This window comes from Artemia franciscana, chromosome 10 (genome assembly GCF_032884065.1).
Source record: "Artemia franciscana chromosome 10, ASM3288406v1, whole genome shotgun sequence".
In the NCBI taxonomy this organism is placed as follows: Eukaryota; Metazoa; Arthropoda; class Branchiopoda; order Anostraca; family Artemiidae; genus Artemia; species Artemia franciscana.
The window spans coordinates 13,569,553-13,588,223 of record NC_088872.1 but is presented as its reverse complement, the minus strand read 5'-3'; the positions used below and the strand labels follow the sequence as shown (position 1 = coordinate 13,588,223).

The window sequence follows — 18,671 nt, the reverse complement described above, 5'->3', positions numbered from 1 at the left end:
TTATTATGTATACAAGGGGGTTTGTATCCTCGTTAATACCTCGCTCTTTACACTAAATCTCAAGTTTTGTCCCAATTCTTTAAGAATGACCCCTGAATCAGAAAGGCCGTAGAATAAATAGTTGAAATTACTAAAAATACTTTAGCATAAAGAGCGAGGTATTTATCTCCTCCTAAATACCTCGTTCTTTATGCTAAAGTATTTTCAGAACCCCTCATATGCGTAATAATCTCTGTTCGTTTTAAGTTTCAATGCTACTCCTTCCTTTCATTTAAAAAAAAGTTTTCATGTTTATTTTTCATTGTTTTCTTATAGTAATGCTAGAAAATCATGCGCCCTTTTCCTTGAATTTTTCTTCCCCCATGACAGATTCCTCCAAGGAAAGATCCTCCAACATAGCCCCCTCCCCTCAGCCCCACCCCCTAAACAAAATAAACTCCCCCTGAAAACGTCTGTACACTTCCCAATAACCATTACTATATGTAAACACTGGTCAAAGTTTGTAACTTGCAGCCCCTCCCCCAGGGATTTTGGGGGAGTAAATTATCCCCAAATACATAGTTATTATAGTTTTCGACTATGCTGAACAAAATGGCTATCTCAAAATTTTGATCTGTTGACTTTGGGAAAAAAATGAGCGTGGGAGGGGGCCTAGATGCCCTCCAATTTTTTTGGTCACTTAAAAAGGGCACTGGAACTTTTCATTTCCGTTAGAATGAGCCCTCTTGCGACATTCTAGGACCACTTGGTCAATACGACGACCCCTGGGAAAAAAAAAACAAAAAACAAACAAACAAACAAACAAAGACGGGAAAAAACCCGTCTTCTGGCAAAAAATACAAATTCCATATTTTTGTAGATAGGAGCTTGAAACTTCTACAGTAGGGTTCTCTGATACGCTCAATCTGATGGTGTGATTTTCGTTAAGATTCTATGACTTTTAGGGGGTGTTTCTCCCTATTTTCTTAAATAAGGCAAATTTTCTCAGGCTCGTAACTTTTGATGGGTAAGACTAAACTTGATGAAACTTATATATTTAAAATCAACATTAAAATGCGATTCTTTTGATGTAGCTATTGATGTTAAAATTCAATTTTTTAGAGTTTTGGTTACTATTGAGCCGGGTCGCTCCTTACTACAGTTCGCTACCACGAACTGTTTGAAAAAACAAAAACAAAACTAATGAACACGCATTCGTGATCTGTCTTCTAGCAGAAATAGCAAAATTCCACATTTTTGCAGATAGGAGCTTAAAACTTCTGCAGTAGGGTTCTCTGGTGCGCTAAATCTGATTGTGTGATTTCCATTAAGATTCCTTTAATTCTAGGGGGTGTTTTCCTTCTATTTCAGAAATCCGGGAAATTTTCTTATGGTCGGACCTTTTGATGCGTAACACAAAAACTTGATGAATTTTATATATTTGGAATCAGCATAATAAGCTGATTCTTTTGATGTATCTATTGATATCAAAGTTCCGTTGTTTAAAATTTCGGTTACTATTGAGCCGAGTCGCTCCTTACTTACAGTTCGTTACTACGAACTGTTTTGTATTTTTCACAAGCTAGCAGAACATAATCAAAACACTCGAAATTTTTTTCCGAGCCATATGGGTCATTTTACTTTTATGAAGCGGAGTATTATCTATTAGCCTATATTTGGTTCTTATGAAGACATCACGATTTATCTATAAGCCCGTATGATCAAATATTAAAAGAAGTAATTTTTATGGTGCAATTTTTTTTTAAAAAATAAACTTTTTATAAAAATGTTAAAGTATAAATTATTATAAGAATCCCGGATGCAATTCTAAATGGTCAGGTTTGACACAGTAGCGTCAATGGGAGAAAGGGAGGCAAAAATGACTATTCTGAATTTTCATTTTGGTTCCTTTAATAATATTTCTGAAGAAAGAGCAGAAAATGATCAACCCATTAGAAATTTATTTTGGTTCTGTTTGGTTATTTACGTTTTATATCTCTTATTATTTTTATTTTGTCAAGTGAAACATACTTTTTTTATTTGGTTCTTATAGTTGTCATAATTCATGTATCTCGTAATTACACTTGTTACTGATATTCGCGTTTGTAGTGATGATGTTGGGCATGTGTGACGTGTGTAGCCATATAGGGCCCCGTGCCCCCAGGGCCCCAATTTCTAGTGAAGCCATAACCCAAAAATACAAGGATGGTTTGATACTCTGCCATCTCTGTAAAGTATGTAAATACTGTACAGAAGAACCATTCATTTAAGACCACAAAGACACCTACACAATAAGATTAAATTGAAAGAATGACACAGATTGGATTCCATGATTTGCAGCAATGGTCATCATTGTCCAGCAGATTGATATTGCATATAGCCTAGAAAAATCTAGCACCACCACTGCCTTCGGGGGAGGGGTTATCAAGACATGTAGAAAACACCCTTCTAGGTCACGATTTTTCGGAGTAGAGGACAATTCATGAAACTGTTTGGGCATAAATTTGTGCAAGAATTTAAAATGCAGTTTTAAATTAACAGTCTTAACACATGAGCATCATTGGCCGGGGGGCGTAAATAGCTACTTTGACTTTATTATTTATTTTTAATAATAGTTCTGAAGAATGATGAGAATATAATCAATGCATTAGAGATAAATTATGGTACCGCATTGTCAATTAATTTTTGTAATGGACTATAAATTTGCAAAGGAATGTCAAATGCAATTCAAAATCGACAGGTTTAACACACGAATACTCCTAGACGGGGAGGAGGGGAAAAAGCACACTCCCTTAATATAAAAAAATCGTAAGATACATCATCAAGGGAGTAAAATACCTAAAAAATTAGATTCTCTTTAGTTTTGAGGTCTTTGAGTTTGACGAAATAAATTGATCTAAATAAGAGCTCAACATTTTTCAAGACATCTTAGTTATAACAAAACATATACTAATGGCACTGCAAAATGCCAGAAGTTGAAGTTTGACATGAACATGCTGGACTGTAATTTATTTTAACTGTTTTTCCTTGATATTGCACAACCACGTGCGGGTACGCCTTCATTTAAAAACATTTTTATAGCTGTAACACAATTAAAGTAGACAGTTATCTCTTTCTGGATGTTTCTCTTTTGCTCGTTTTTTTTCTTTTTGGTCTATCCCCAATTTAATTTTACTATTTGATTCTGGTGGGAAAAAATGGTCAAATCGATTTTTGACTTTTTTTTCACAGCAATTTATGTTATTTTACAGATCATTAAAGAGAGATTATTTTCTGGGACGCTTTTAGCACATTTTAAAAATAAAATTTATAATAATTCCTTAAAAATAATTTGGGTACAACTCTTCATCAAAGAAATGGAAATCGAAATTGCCTCCTCTTTTGAGAATGGTTATATTTCATCTCCTATTTGCGTGAATTTCCAACTGTTGTGTAAATAATATGATTCTTTTGTCCTTTCTTTTTTTTAAAATAAAACTGGCGACGCTACGTTGGATGGCTTATGTGACAAGCTATTTAAGTTTGATAAAATAGTAAATTTGTATACTTATCAATTGTAATAAACAAGTGTGACCCGACAGCTAAATGTTATTTGAAAAAAGAAAATTTAGTGGACTTCTAAAACCATCTGGAAGTAGGTCGTTCAGACAATGCTAATAAATAAAATGACATAAAGGATAGGCAAAACATGTTTTAGAAGTATTACATCGCTTTTCATAATTCACGTTGTAATTTTTTGCATTATTAAGCTTCTTTGCTATGATTTCTTAATTTGGTTTACCAGCAATCACTATATCAACACTATAACAGCATAACACTTATACACTATACTATACGCTATATTAACACTATATCACTATAATCACTATAACAGCAATCAGAACTCACTATTGCACTTGGCAAGTAATGTCAATTGAGAGGGAGAGCAGGAGAGTCTCTACCTACTGGATTTTTTTGCCTCCCCCATATATTTTGAAAATATCTTTTAGGTGTTTCCATTGAAAAATGACTTTTTTGTACTTTCATTGAATAAAATGAATGGAACACAAAATTGCCCCTCCCCTAGATTTTGAAAAATAACATTTTTGCCGCCCCCCTCATCTCTGTGAATTTACGCCACAGCTCTCGACAGTCTTATTGAAACATTCGCACGGATGCAGCTGTTAGTCCAAATTAAAAAATAGTAAATGACTCATAATGAAAACTTACTGGGATTTCCAGATGGTGGGATCGTTTCCATATCCATATTCACTTGTTCTAGTTTCTTTGTATCGGATTCTCCGGCCTTTCTAGCGTCTATTCTAAAAAAAACAAATAATCGATTAGATCTTTCCCTCTAGACCCATGATTCCCAACGTGGGGCACATGGCCCACCGATGGGGCATGACAATATTTTTTGTGGGATAAAGCACAGGACGTTCAACCTTCAACTGACTCTACCCTAGAGCAGGGGTGGCCAACCCAAATTATCTTGCGGGCCACTTTGGAAATGCATCACGACCACGCTGGCCAGCAACTAAAATTGCTCAAACTGGCAACTATATTGCGGCGATGGCGTAACTCTGGGTTCACACAGGAGCAAAAATCGCCCATCACCGCAATTTAGTTCCCAGTTTGAGCAATTTTAGTTGCTCCGTTGAGCAACTTCGCAGAGTTGAAAAAATTCAACTTTAATCGGGCGACGAAGCAATTTTTACAGCAATTTTCTGTGTGCAACAGCAACATAATGCAAGATACTGATAGTATTATTGAGAATTTCTTCTGGTAACTGATAAAATGGCTTTAAACATCTTCCATGACTTAACTATTTGACTCGACTGAAGTACACAACGTCACCGTATTCAGAATCTAATTCTTTCAGAAAATCCTTAAATTGTCGATGCGCAAGTGCATGTGATCGAATGTAGTTCACTGTTTTTATAACTCGAATTGCATGAGATGATGCATCGATAATACTTGGGCTATACAACATAATAATATAATACTTGGGCTATATACATCTAAAAACAACATTGTTAAGAGTGAAACATCAAATCATTGATGTTCCAAGATGTGCGCGCATCATGAGGGCGCAGAATATAAAAGTGTGATGAATCTCGAAGGCCGCAATAATGTTTACAGTGGGCCGCATGTGGCCCGCAAGTTGGCCACTCCTGCTTTAGAGCCTTAATTTTGAAAAAAAAAATCATGTGAATGGCGCCACATACAAATGTATTTAAAGAGATTGCAATCACGTTATGCATTGTATAAAAGGTGTTGTATTCAGACAATATTTTTCATTAGTATAAAATATGACATTTAAACCTGACCTGACATTTAAAGACTTTCACATTTTTAAGCTTCTTTTCTATTTCGATATTTTTTTTCCTTTTTTACCAAGCAAATTTTTATTTCTCCACTATCTAGGCCCGTGATTTCCAACTTGGGGTGCAGGCCTCACTGGCGGGACACGGCAATTTTTCAGGTGGTGCACCTTTTGGGTGACTGTACTTTGAAGCCTTAATTTTGAAAAAAATGTGAATGACGTCACATTCATATGTATTTAAAGAGCAAAAAGACACACGGTAGTTTTGCAATAACGTTATGCATTGTAAAAAAAAATTATGCAGACAATAATTTTCATATAAAATATGCTTAGAGGGCGACCCCAAAAAATACTAAGTTAATGGTTTTTTAAGCTTTCTTCAGGTAAATGCATGTAAAATATTTAATAAAAAATTTTATACATCATTGGGGGGGCATCAGGATTAAATAAACTGCTTGGTTGGGCATGGCCCAAAATCGGTTGGGAGCCACTGATCTAGGCTTATTGTGTATCGTGAGCTTGAAAGGATCAAAACTACTAGCGTTGCAAGCTATTAAGTTGCATGGATGATAAATATTGAATTTTGAATAAAGAAAAATTAGCGGCCTTGTCAAATTCACAAACCAAGACATTAGGGAAGAGTACAATAACTGCATTCTTTGAAAACTGGACTGTAAGGCTTCTGCTCTCTAGTAGGGGAAAACATAGTTGTTGTTTTTTTAGTAAATATTGCCAATTGAACTCTGACCAAACGAAAAACAAGACAGGTGGGAACACCGTAACAAGGGAAGAAATTGTAATAGAATATTGAAACGGAGTAGGATCTCTATGGGAGGGAATAAGGAGTAAAACGTTGGTTTTAGGGGGGTTGGAACGTAAACAGCTTTGTTTTACAAATGCTACACTGTTAGTCAGTTAATGCTGCACTGAGTTATTAGAAGTATTGTATACACTACATTTAACAACTTCTAACAACTATTGTTATATTACAGCCGCATAGTTATTCTAACAACTATCGTTGACAACTTCTGACAAATACTGTATAACAACTAGTTGTTAGAAATTAGAATAGCTAAATGCAGTACTGAGTTGTCAGAAGTATCTAGTTAATCACTATGGGAAGAAGACTTTGGAACTTTTCCGTTAACATACTAGTACTATTTTTTTTTTATTTAGTTTTGTTTATTCACTACCAACAAAAACTATTCCATTCTAGGGTAATGAATACGATAGGATAGGTTAGGCTAGTCCTGCATTCAGTTCGTTTTTAAAACCTTTCAAATTAAAAATCCTCAGGTAAGTTAGGTGTTTTTTGGGAAGGGGAGCATGTCTATTTATTAATTAAATAGCTTAACTAAATTTAACAAATAAAAACTCGAAGCAGAATTAATTCTGCATTGAGTTTTTTTTTTACTTCTTTTAAGTTTTTTCTTTGGTACGTCTAGTTGTTTTGGTACTTGTGTCTTATAGCCACCACACTCAAGTTCTGTCGAGAAGTGAAGTTTGGTTAATTAACCATGAAAACTTGTTATTGTCTCATCTTCGCGATCCAAGACCTTGAGTGTGGTGGCTATAAGACAAAAGTACCGGTGTTTTTTTTTTGTGTTTATGCCAAATTTATTAACTATTTCCAGAACTAGAACGTTAATTGTGGTGAGTTAACGGACGTACAATCTAAAAAAAAAAGTTCTGATAGCCCGTCATCGGAAAAGTTCCAACAGAAGTCATTTTAACCTACGGCAGTGCTATAGCGTTAGTAGTTCACGCACGTCCAAAGAAGGCACTATATATCCAACCTAAAGCCGTGAAAAATTATATGGCAGTTTTTATTTAGCCATACTAGATATATCTTACAGTCCATTATTTTACACCACACAAAGGCTTCAAACTATTAGAAGCTTCTCCAGGTTGCGAAATCAATTACAAACCAGCAGGCAACATGCAAGCTGTGAGCAGTTTTATTCTAAACTATAGAGTGATTAACCTTAGCAGAGAACATGAAAAAAAAACTCACTGAAACTATATTAACGCCTAGCTTTTATGGCAAACTAGTCTTATTGCTCCTGACAAGTAGTCGTATTCTTCACCTTATTGGGTAGACAATACCGCTAGTACATCTTTCGGGTAGTAGAGCCTATTTTGGAATCACAAGCTTCCAATAGATTTCTGGCACTTTATGAAAACGTACGTGTCGACCTATATTGTCAAGAAACCTGAAGCAACATTATATCTTTGCTCTGAGAGTCTATGAACGAACATAATAGTGAGACAATGGTTCATTTCATTTTCACTGATGATCCCTTCGCTCAAAATGACTCGACCCAACACATACACACTGGTTTTAGTTAAGCATTACTAGTATTTTGGGAGGATTCACTATGGAGCTACTTGGAGTCCGCAACAAAGTTCAATCCATTAGAAATTATTTTTATTTACTTATTTTTTTCTTCGGGCAAGTATAGCCAAGTATATCAAGGAAATAGGTAGCTTTGGCCAGTTTAAGTCTAATTTGCGTGTGGAGCTGCTCGGTAGGTATACTTTTGAAACAGATTAAGTAAAATAAATTTTACATAGGTTATTCATTTGTATATTTATGTATTTTTTTTGTTTGTTATTTTTGTTGTCTTGGGGTCTCACAAGGTAATGTATTGTTTATGTTTTTGTTTTCTATTGTTGTTGTTTTTGGTATAAGGTCTCATTCTGGATATTCCCTCATTCTCCATATTCTCTCTTTATTTTCCTTGAATTTAGCACAGCCCCACAAGCTTCGCTTATGTTGTGCTATTGACTAAGAAATGTTTATTTCTAGTAAAATTGTTCTACTTCTACTACTACTATAGAGCTTCATCCTCAATTCTTAGATGTCTTGAGAAAAAACAATGTATGAGAATTTAAGAACATACTTAAAGTTTTCTAGCTCAATTAGCTGAAAGTAGCCAATTGGATAAATCTTATTGTTAATGGATAGGCCTATATTTGGACCATTATGCCCACGACCCTAGTCTGAATCAAGCATTATTAGAACTTTAGGAGCACCAATAGGACATTTTCTTATTAGATTTTAGTGCAGCACCGACTTAATGATGAAAGCAAGGGATAATCCTTGTGGAAAGTTCTGCAAATTTAACGGGATTTCTGCAGAAAAAATTGAGGCCAGATTTGTGCAGATTTTTTGTTGTAATTAACAGGCCTTTTATTTATCAAATGAAAGCGCAAAAATGCCAAATAGAAAATATTTTATAGTAGAAATTCTAATTAAAATCAGTCTTCCCTTAATTTATTTAGAAATGATTTTTGTAATTGTAATTTGGAGATGAATTAAGAAGACCTCATAATTATAGTAATTAATTCTAAGTAGAAGTTGACTGTGGAATTTCCTTTTCGACATTTCAGCAATTTTTTGGTAATTTCTAAGGACTTCGCTTTAATAGTTAAGGAACTGCAGGCGCAACTCTAAATCTGTGTCGAAATCCCTTTGTAACACCAAGAATTAAAACAAATTTACTCCCTTGCTTGTTTAGACTTAGGTGTAGTTAGATTTTTAGGTCCCTGGGGCAAAGTCAGATTTTGTTCCCTCCCTTAACAACGTAAACAGGTGCATTATTCACGTTATCGTAAATATTCTCCAAATAGCACCCAACAGATGCTGTTTTAAGGAAAAATTTTGCCCCTAGCCCCTCTAGCTCACACTACTGTTTCATACTTAGTTTCTTAAAAATTGCTAAAGTCTCAATTAAAAAAAACTTTTTGCAAATGTCGCTAGTAAAATAGTTCAACGCAGGTACTTTTATTAAAACAAACTAAAAAAAAAAAAAAAATTCTAGTCAACATGAAGTTAGTCAAATAGAAAAAAGGAACTCATAAAATCCTATCTTAACAGCTTTACGGTTCAGCGTTTCAATAATGAGTTTATCTAAACGAACATAAATTCCACTCTAATTTGCTGCCATAAAAATTAACTTCATTTCAAAAAACATAACAGTGTTTCAGATATAAAAACCGGCTTAAATGAACGATTGAAGGGTCTTAATTTATTGATTTATTAGAATTTCAATTTCCCCTTCTTTTCTTTGCTTGCGATAAAGAAATATTAGAAAAATGCGTCCGAACCAATTTACTAAGCCAAGATTTTAATATGAATCAACTAAGTTCCAGAGGAAGAAAAGAGGGAGCTTCACAGGTGAATAATGTTACATATCATCAGACAGCTCGTGGTAACGAACTGTAGTAAGGAGCGACCCGGCTCATTAGTAACCGGGCTTTTCCCTCCTCAGCACCCCGCTCTTTACGCTAAAGTTTTATACTGTTTTAAAAGTAAGGTTGAGAGAAAGAGTCAAACTTAAGCGGAAAGAGCAGGGTGTTGAAGAGGGGAAAGCCCCTTTAGTATACGGAGTAATTTCTGTTCGTTTTAAGTTTTAATGTCGCTCCTTACTTCCAGTTAAAAAACTTGTTTTTTTTCATCTAATTACTTAAGAGATTCGCTGAAGGGTTGAGATTAATGCAAATATATGAAAAACGGCTGAAATTTGTATAGTTGGAATTCTCAAACAAACATTGCTCGGCAGCCAAAATCAGGCTCATTATTTACGCGTTGTGTGCTTTTTAAGTTAGGTGCATTATCTATTAGCTATGGGCCTACCTATATCGATTACTTAAGTCTGAGACATTTGTAGAAGTTTCTTTTTTTATTTGCTCCGATTCAGCTCATGATGAAACCCATCAGTTTCTTCCTAGCCTTAGAGATATAGGTGTGTCATTACTCAAAACTTTTTTTTGAGGGCTTGTGTCTAAATTTTGGACTTAAGAGTAGGCATTTCTGCATAACTGTGATACTTTTCGTAGCTTTTATTTTGGAGTTGCTTTACTTCTTTGATTAGTGACGTTTCTCTCATTGCTCTTTAAAGTTATTAAATAAAAAAAACTAGTTTTTTTTAACTGAAAGTAAGGAGCGACATTAAAACTTAAAACGAACAGAAATTACTCCGTATATGAAATGGGTTGTCCCCTCCGCAGTCCCTCGCTCTTTACGCTAAAGTTTTTAATTGTTTTAAAAAGTAGAATTGTGGCAAAGAGTCAAACTTTAGCGTAAAGAGCGAGGGACTGCGGAGGGGACAACCCATTTCATATACGGAGTAATTTCTGTTCGTTTTAAGTTTTAATGTCGCTCCTTACTTTCAGTTAAAAAAACTAGTTTTTTTTATTTAATTTCTGAACGTTTTTGAATTAATGCATGTTTGATTTTGGCTCTCCGCACATAAATTATTGAAATGAAATTAGTATATTAATTTTTTTTTTGGCTAAAACGTCTGTACACTTCCCAATAACCATTACTATATGTAAACACTGGTCAAAGTTTGTAACTTGCAGCCCCTCCCCCAGGAATTGTGGGGGAGTAGGCTAAGTCATTCCCAAAGACATAGTTATTATGGTTTTCGACTATGCGGAACAAAATGGCTATCTTAAAATTTTAATCTGTTGACTTTTGGAAAAAAATTAGCGTGGGAGGGGGCCTATTTGCCCTCCAATTTTTTTATCACTGAAAAGGGCACTAGAACTTTTCATTTACGTAAGAATGAGCCCTCTTGCGACACTCTAAGACCACCTGGTCGATATGATGACCCCTGGGGAAAAGAAAAAAACAACAACAAACAAACAAATAAACACACACCCGTGATTTGTCTTCTGGCAAAAAATATGAAATTCCACATTTTTTTAGATAGGAGCTTGAAATTTTTGCTATAGAGTTCTCTGATATGCCGAATGCGATAGTGTGATTTTCGTTAAGATTCTATGACTTTTAGGGGATGTTTCCCCCTTTTTTCCAAAATAGGGCAAATTTTCTCAGGCGCGTAACTTTTGATGACAAAGACTAAATTAATTGGAACTTATATATTTAGAATCAGCGTGAAAATTCGATTCTTTTGATGTATCTTTTAGCATCAAAATTCCGTTTTTTAGAGTTCCGTTTACTATTGAGCCGGGTTGCCCCTTACTACAGTTCTTTACCACGAACTGTTTGAAAAGAAAATAATTCGGTATTTCGGGGCTTCTGACATTATTAATCCTTTGCGGAAGTTAGGCTCAAAATTGAAAAATGATTATATTTTTTCTCTGGGCCCCTTCCACCTCTTAGTTCGTTTATTTTCCCGTTAGTTTTCACCTGTTTTCGCTTTATAGTTGTGTTATCTCTTAGCAGTTCTTTCGTTAGTTGAGTTATGGTTGTGGTATATATGTTTTATCGCTCGTATAGTTGTGTTATTTTCAAATTATACTCCATAATAGAGAGGCTCCGAACACCCAGCATTGTATATTAAGCTCTGAATTTGACGTTTTTTCTAACGTGACCAGATTCGTCCTGCGCCCTTTTCATTGAATTTTTCCCCCATGGCACATTTCTCCAAGGAAAGATCCTCCCATATAGCCCCCTCCCTCAAGCCTACCCCCAAAACCAAAAAAATCCCCCTGAAAACGTTTGTACACTTCCCAATAACCATTATTATATGTAAAAACTGGTTGAAGTTTGTGACTTGCAGCCCCTCCCCTAGGAACTGTGGGGGAGTAAGTCACCCCCAAATACAAAGTTATTATGATTTTTGACTGTGCTGAACAAAATGGCTATCTCAAAATTTTGATCCGTTGACTTTGGGAAAAAAATGAGCGTGGGTGGGGGCCTAGGTGCCTTCCGATTTTTTTGGTCCCTTAAAAAGGGCACTAGAACTTTTCATTCCCGTTAGAATGAGCTCTCTTGCGACATTCTAGGACCACTTGGTCGATACGATGACCCCTGGGAAAAAAAAAAAAAAAAAAAAAAAAAAAAAAAAAAAAAAAAACAAATAAACACGCACCCGTGATTTGTCTTCTGGCAAAAAATGCAAAATTCCACATTTTTGTAGATAGGAGCTTGAAACTTCTACAGTAGGGTTCTCTGATACGCTGAATCTGATGGTGTCATTTTCGTTAAGATCCTACGACTTTTAGGGGGTGTTTCCCCCTATTTTCCTAAATAAGGCAAATTTTCCCAGGCTCGTAACTTTTGATGGGTAAGACTAAACTTGATGAAACTTATATATTTAAAATCAGCATTAAAATGCGATTCTTTTGATGTAGCTATTGATATCAAAATTCAATTTTTTAGAGTTTTGGTTACTATTGAGCCGGATCGCTCCTTACTACAGTTCGTTACCACGAACTGTTTGATAGAATTATTATACTGGACTTTGTAAATTGGTGAATTATAAATATTTTATATAAGACTCCCTGCTTTTACAATTTTTCTTGAAACCATGGTTCAGATTAGTCATACTATACTAGTGTGAGTTTGTCACACCGTTTTCTGCCTGAGACCAAAACACTAGCGATCATTTCTCATTTGCCCCGCCATGTTCAAAGTTTCTGTGTTCGCCACCTTCCAAGCGACACTCAAAAGCACCAATTCCCGAAAATGTAGGTGTGAAGGGGTCAAGCACTTTTTTTCAATTTTTCATTTTAATGAAGCCCCTTCATAAGAAAGGTAATTAGAGGGAATGTAGTAATTATAGAGGCATTAACTTCATTTCTGTAAAAATCAAAGTACTTAGTATGATGATACTTTTTAGACACAGAGAAGATGTAGACGCAGTTTTAAGAGTACGGTGTGGTTTTAGGAAAGGGAGAGGGTGCATCGACCAAATCGTCACTGTCAGATTTATAATGAAAAAGTGCTTGAGTCATCAGACCCCTTTAGTCCTCAGTCCTATAAACTTATAAGCAAACGTTTAATTCAGTACATAGAAGAGCTTTAGTAAATGTCCTATCCTTTTATGGTATACCAGATAAATAAATTAAAGTGATTAGTGATATGTATAGAACAATATTCCACGGTTAACGCAGGTTTGCAGCGGTAAATGAGGTTAGCAGCTGACTTCGTATGGAATCATGAGCTAAGCAGGGTTTCATTATGTTCCCATTTTGTATGGATCATTTTGACAAACTTTGACCTAAGGAACAACGCAAAGGCTATGGGGGAGCATGGAATTAAATGGGAAGTTAAAACTCTCTTAGACCTACCATATCGTGATGATTTGAGAGTCTTAAATGAAAATATTAGCACAGTTAATGATTTTTTTTTTTTAAGTTTTGAGGATTCAGGGCGCAAGACTGGGTTTGAAAATTAATGTTAAGAAGACTAAGTCGCTTATACTGGGAATATATAAAGATGAAGATGTGATGTTGGGAACGAGAAATTCAATCAAGTGGATGGCTTCACTTACATGGCTAGTATTATTAGTATTATATATAAAAAATAAAGTTTTTTTTTTAAATGAAAGTAAGGAGCGACATTAAAACGTAAAACGAACAGAAATTACTCCATATATGAAAGGGGCTTTTCCTCCTCAACGCCCCGCTCTTTACGATAAAGTTTGACTCTTTCTCTTAACTCTACTTCTTAAAACAGTAAAAACAGTAAATTTTCAAATTTTCTGGGCACCTCTTATTCAGATTATCATTTTTATTATTATTATTATTATTATTATTATTATTATTATTATTATTATTATTATTATTATTATTATTATTATTATTATTATTATTCGCCCACTCTAATAAATTTTTCTTTCGGGCCTGATATGTTCTACTACACAGAATAGAATTTTTTATGGAAAACTTGCCTTTATTTCACTCATCCCACAAATTTAAAACGTTAAATATGTTTTGTAACCCTCTTAATGCTACCACAAGTCACAGTAGGCTACTTGGCTTTGCATGCACTAAATAATTTTGACAGGGAATAACTGAAGAAGGTGATTCAGAGAAATGACAGATTTATACTAATGTTAGCTATGAAATAATAGTAAAGCTTACCTAAAACTTTCCAAATACAAATACAATTCCTATTAATTTCACTATGCTCGTTAGTCGCCGCCTCACAGAATCCTTTTAGAAAATAGAAAGTAAACCGAACCAACGAAAATAGAAGAGACCAGGCGTGCCACATCACCGCAAAAACATGCCATAGAGCAAGTATCGGAATCCAAATTAACACGCCCACAAAGAAATCGAGTACTTTCGCAGTTCCCTTATGACAAGTGTCAAATTCCCTCTATTGATATAATTAATCTTAAAAAACGAAGTTTTTTTTTAGGGAACTAAAGAGCGAAGTTGAAACTTAAAACGAACAAAAATTACTGCTTCACAGTCTAACATATATCAATAAGACTAGTACCAACAACCAACTAATTATATTTCCCTATGTTTGTATGATTATAGAGAGCTAGCGCTTTACTGAAAACACAAAAACTAAGTATAAAAAACCAGAATGTGGATTTACTAGTTAAAATGAGTACGTAGCCTGACAACAACAAACTAATCTATAGAACTTTTCATAGTCTTACACCAGCTGTCATATCAGCAACTTTCAGCATACAATCAAAATTATCTTAAAAACATAAGCATAAAAATAAGTACTTTTTTAATAACCACAAAGTCATTTAACAGCATACAGAAATATTGGATTGATTTATCAGGTAGCATTTTGATCTCACCAGGTATAATACCATTAGTGAGTAATAAACAATCTTAAATTGTAGGAAATGCGCTTTAGTATTACCCAAAATGAAGATTAAATAAGCCATAATATGAACACTGAAAATCCCGTATTTTCTCTCTAAACAACAGAGAATTTCACGGTATAATAAAATTTTAAAGCTAGTCTACAGTCATACGTTGAAATCACCAAGATGATTTCACATCGATCTTGTCTACAAACTAATCATGACACGTCCTTTTCCAGACCAAAACGAGAGCCAATCATTGGACTGAATCATTGTGCAGAAATGTTATCAAATTAAACGAAAAGAAAAACTAAGCAGCAATCCTAAAATGCTTTATTTTTATACTATAAAAAGTGTCCTTAATCGGTCTGAATTTACTGTACCAAAAATCCAATATTGCATTGTGTTTTCAGTAAAACGCTAGTTTTCTATAATCCAGCAAACATAGAGAAATATAATTAGTTGGTTTATTTGTACTAGTTTCATTGATATATGTTAGATAGACTGTGAAGCAGTATTTTTGTCCGTTTTCAGTTTCAAATTCGCTCTTTACTTCCCTAAAAAAACTTTGTTTCTTCAAATTAATCCTTGCCCGTTTTTGATTTAAATTTAATGTAGAAGCAACACTACAATGGCCTTTTTAATTTTGTCGGGGGGGGGGAGTAGACCCTTCATATACGGAATAATTTCTGTTTGGCTTAAGTCTGTTCGGAACATACGAAAGAAATTGTAATGCGAACATGAGACAATAACCGGTTTTCATGGGCTTTATACAAGACAATTAGCTTCGGCTCGATGGGAGAATACACTGTAGCTATATTTTAATCAATTATTTGGTTGGTATTCTGGTTAGGTGAGGTTAGAATAGAATAGGTTTGTATAGGTTACGTATTTATTACATGCTATGCTTTATCCCCCCCCCCTAATGTGGAAATATATAACCCGAATTTGTTTCTAAACTATTATATGAACTTACGAACTTTTAATTTCCGTTAGAATGAGCCCTTTCTAAACATTTTAGGAGCACTGAGTCGATACGATTACCCCTGGGGAAACAAAAAAAAAAAAAAAAAAAATAAACACGCTGCCGTGATCGGTCTTCTGGCAAAAAATACAAAATTCCACATTTTTCTAGGTAGGAGCTTGAAACTTCTACAGTATGCTTCTCTGATACGCTTAATGTGATGGTGTGATTTTCGTTAAGATACTGTGACGTTTAGGGGATGTCCCCCTATTTTCCAAAATGAGGCAAATTTTCTCAGGCTCTTAACTTTTGATAGGTACGACTAAATTTGATGAGACTTGTATATAAAATCAGCATAAAAATTCCGTTTTTTAGAGTTTTGGTTACTATTGAGCAAGGTCGCTCCTTACTACAGTTCGTTACCACGAGCTGTTTGACAACTTTGAGTGGTTCCAGAATGATATGCCTACACTTCTCCAGCCCCTATGTGGGAAGGGGTTGGGGTGCAGGGCGTATTTTGTTCCAAAAATAGCGTATGGAACATTTCACAATTGGCAGAAAAATATATAAGGAACAAAACCATAATAGGAAAAAAAAAAAATACCCGATTCAGGATTTGATCCTTTGTCATTCTGATTCTAGGTTTAACACGCTATTAACTGAGACTACGGCGGCTGATCATCGAATTACCATCTATTGGTTTTTATAGGATCATAATTGTGTAACAGTACATATGCATTATACTGCCAACACTCAAGTTCTTCATCCGTTGACGCACTGTGAAACCGGTTTCTTTCGTTAATTTCTTTCAGTTTAGCGTGAAACAAGACAACAGCAAGTGACAATTTGTACATTAGAGGGGAAGTAAAGTATTTGGACAGTGTGAAGTTAGAAAAAAATTCTTGCTTCATTATAAGCAGAATAATTGTATATAAAATATTTTCCATGCAGACTCGCTATACTTTACCCCCATGCCCCCTAATGTTAAATATATAGCCCAAATTTGTCTCTAAAGTGTTATATTTTCATCATACTTAGTTATATTTATATACCTAATATAGGAACATAAAGGAACATATAGTTATGTCGTCACCAAAAGCTTAGTTATTTGACCTTATTCAAAATTAAATAAAAAAACAAGTTTTTTTAAATGAAAGTAAGGAGCGACACTAAAACTTAAAACGGACAGAAATTACTCCGTATATGAAAGGGGCTTTTCCTCTTCAATGCCCCGCTCTTTACGCTAAAGTTTGACTCTTTCTCTTAACTCTACTTCTTAAAACAGTAAAAAACTTTTATACACAGAAACAGTAAAATATCTTGTAACAGTAAAATACAGTAACAGTAAATTATAAACAGTAAAAATCTTAAATCAGTGTCAGATGAAAATTTTCTTCACTAGGTTTTCACTAGGTTTTTCACTACAGTTTTTTTCTAAACGTATTTTTTAACTTTTGGCTACTATGGGCTGTTGTTCGCTCTTTACTAGGTTACAACTGCCGCTGCAGCCATGATATATATTTTGGGCTATATAATTGCACATAAGGGGGGGGGAATTACTTGGACAGTTTGAAGTCAGAAAACAATTTTTTCTTCATAAAATGCAGAATAATTCTACCTAACACATGTTGCATCCAGACCCACTATATGTTACCCCCCCCCCTTAATGTGCAAATCAATAGCCCAAATTTGTTTCTAAAGTAACGAAAAAACCGGTTTGTTCTTGAGTTTTACACAGCGTAAACAAGTTCTAAAATTCCTTCCCCCTACGGAGATTCAAAAAACAAAACTCAAATTCGGAAAGCCTGCGGGCGGGGTATTTTCCGGGGGGTATTTTGCAAGGGGATGGGGTATTTCCAAGGGGTATTTTCAGCAGGGGGATGTTTTCCTCGGGGGAGGGGGTGTTTTTCGGGGGGCACTATCCGTGTGGGTATTTTACCGGGGGGGGGGGTATTTTTCGGGGGATATTTCCCATATAGTTATATATGGGGTTAACCATATAGTATGGGGTTAACCCATATAGGGGGTTAACCGCCAGGGGGGGGGGTAAGTGCCTGCCATCGATAAATAAGGGTCCCAGATGGAAGCCTGGTTGGATTTTTTTTTCTTAGCTCGAAATTCGTAGATTTTTTTATGTTATAATAATGAAAAATGACACTAAAGTCAATATTAGGATTACCTAATATCTATATATCCAATATTTAATTGAAATGTACCTGCATAGTCATTTATCTTAGTGGTTTTACTCAGGCTAAGCCAATTATCTCCTAGTGAGCACAGAGACACCGGTGTTAAACTGATCAAGAGCAACAGTGTGGTCGGTATAGTACACAGGTGCCAATTTTATCTCTAAGAAAGTAGGCCTGGAGTAATATTAAAAATAAAATTTGAATAATCGACAAGGGAATAAGACCCTTGGACCCCCCCTCCGCCCCACCTGAAAACTTTTGATTGTCTTTTTCTCCTGTTAAATCTTGGATTTTTTAAATATTCCAATTGATAAATATTGAATAATTCACCTAAATGACCTACGATTAAAGTGAACATACCACTCGATGCCTATCTTTTTTATCTTTTTCCGAATATAATAATTGCTTTTCGCGCAAATTCAATTTAAACCCTTAACGCCGAGAAAGTATTTTAATGTCCCAATCTCCACTCCTCCTCCTCTATATAATCGGGTTATTGCGCATTTTAGCTTATTTTCTGTGCATCTTTGATCCTATATTACTGTTAAAAGTATAAATATGTGCCTACCTTCAAAAGTTTCAACTTCTTCAAGGAACAAATACTATTTTCACCAAATACAATTATGTTAGATCTCGTCCTTATGTTTATAGCCTAGGCATAAACTGTGATAAACTGTATCCAAGATTCCATATCAGATTTTTTT

The 18,671-nt window shown here is 34.8% G+C and overlaps 1 protein-coding gene across 1 annotated transcript in view; it reads right to left on the bottom strand.

The window, feature by feature from the left end:
* The window catches only part of LOC136031810 (uncharacterized), a 67,456-nt gene that overhangs the window by 32,894 nt on the left and 15,891 nt on the right, over positions 1-18,671 (bottom strand). The window contains exon 3 of the mRNA XM_065711626.1: positions 4,189-4,280. Coding sequence (XP_065567698.1) covers positions 4,189-4,280 — 92 coding nt within the window. The remainder of the gene's footprint in view (positions 1-4,188; positions 4,281-18,671) is intronic.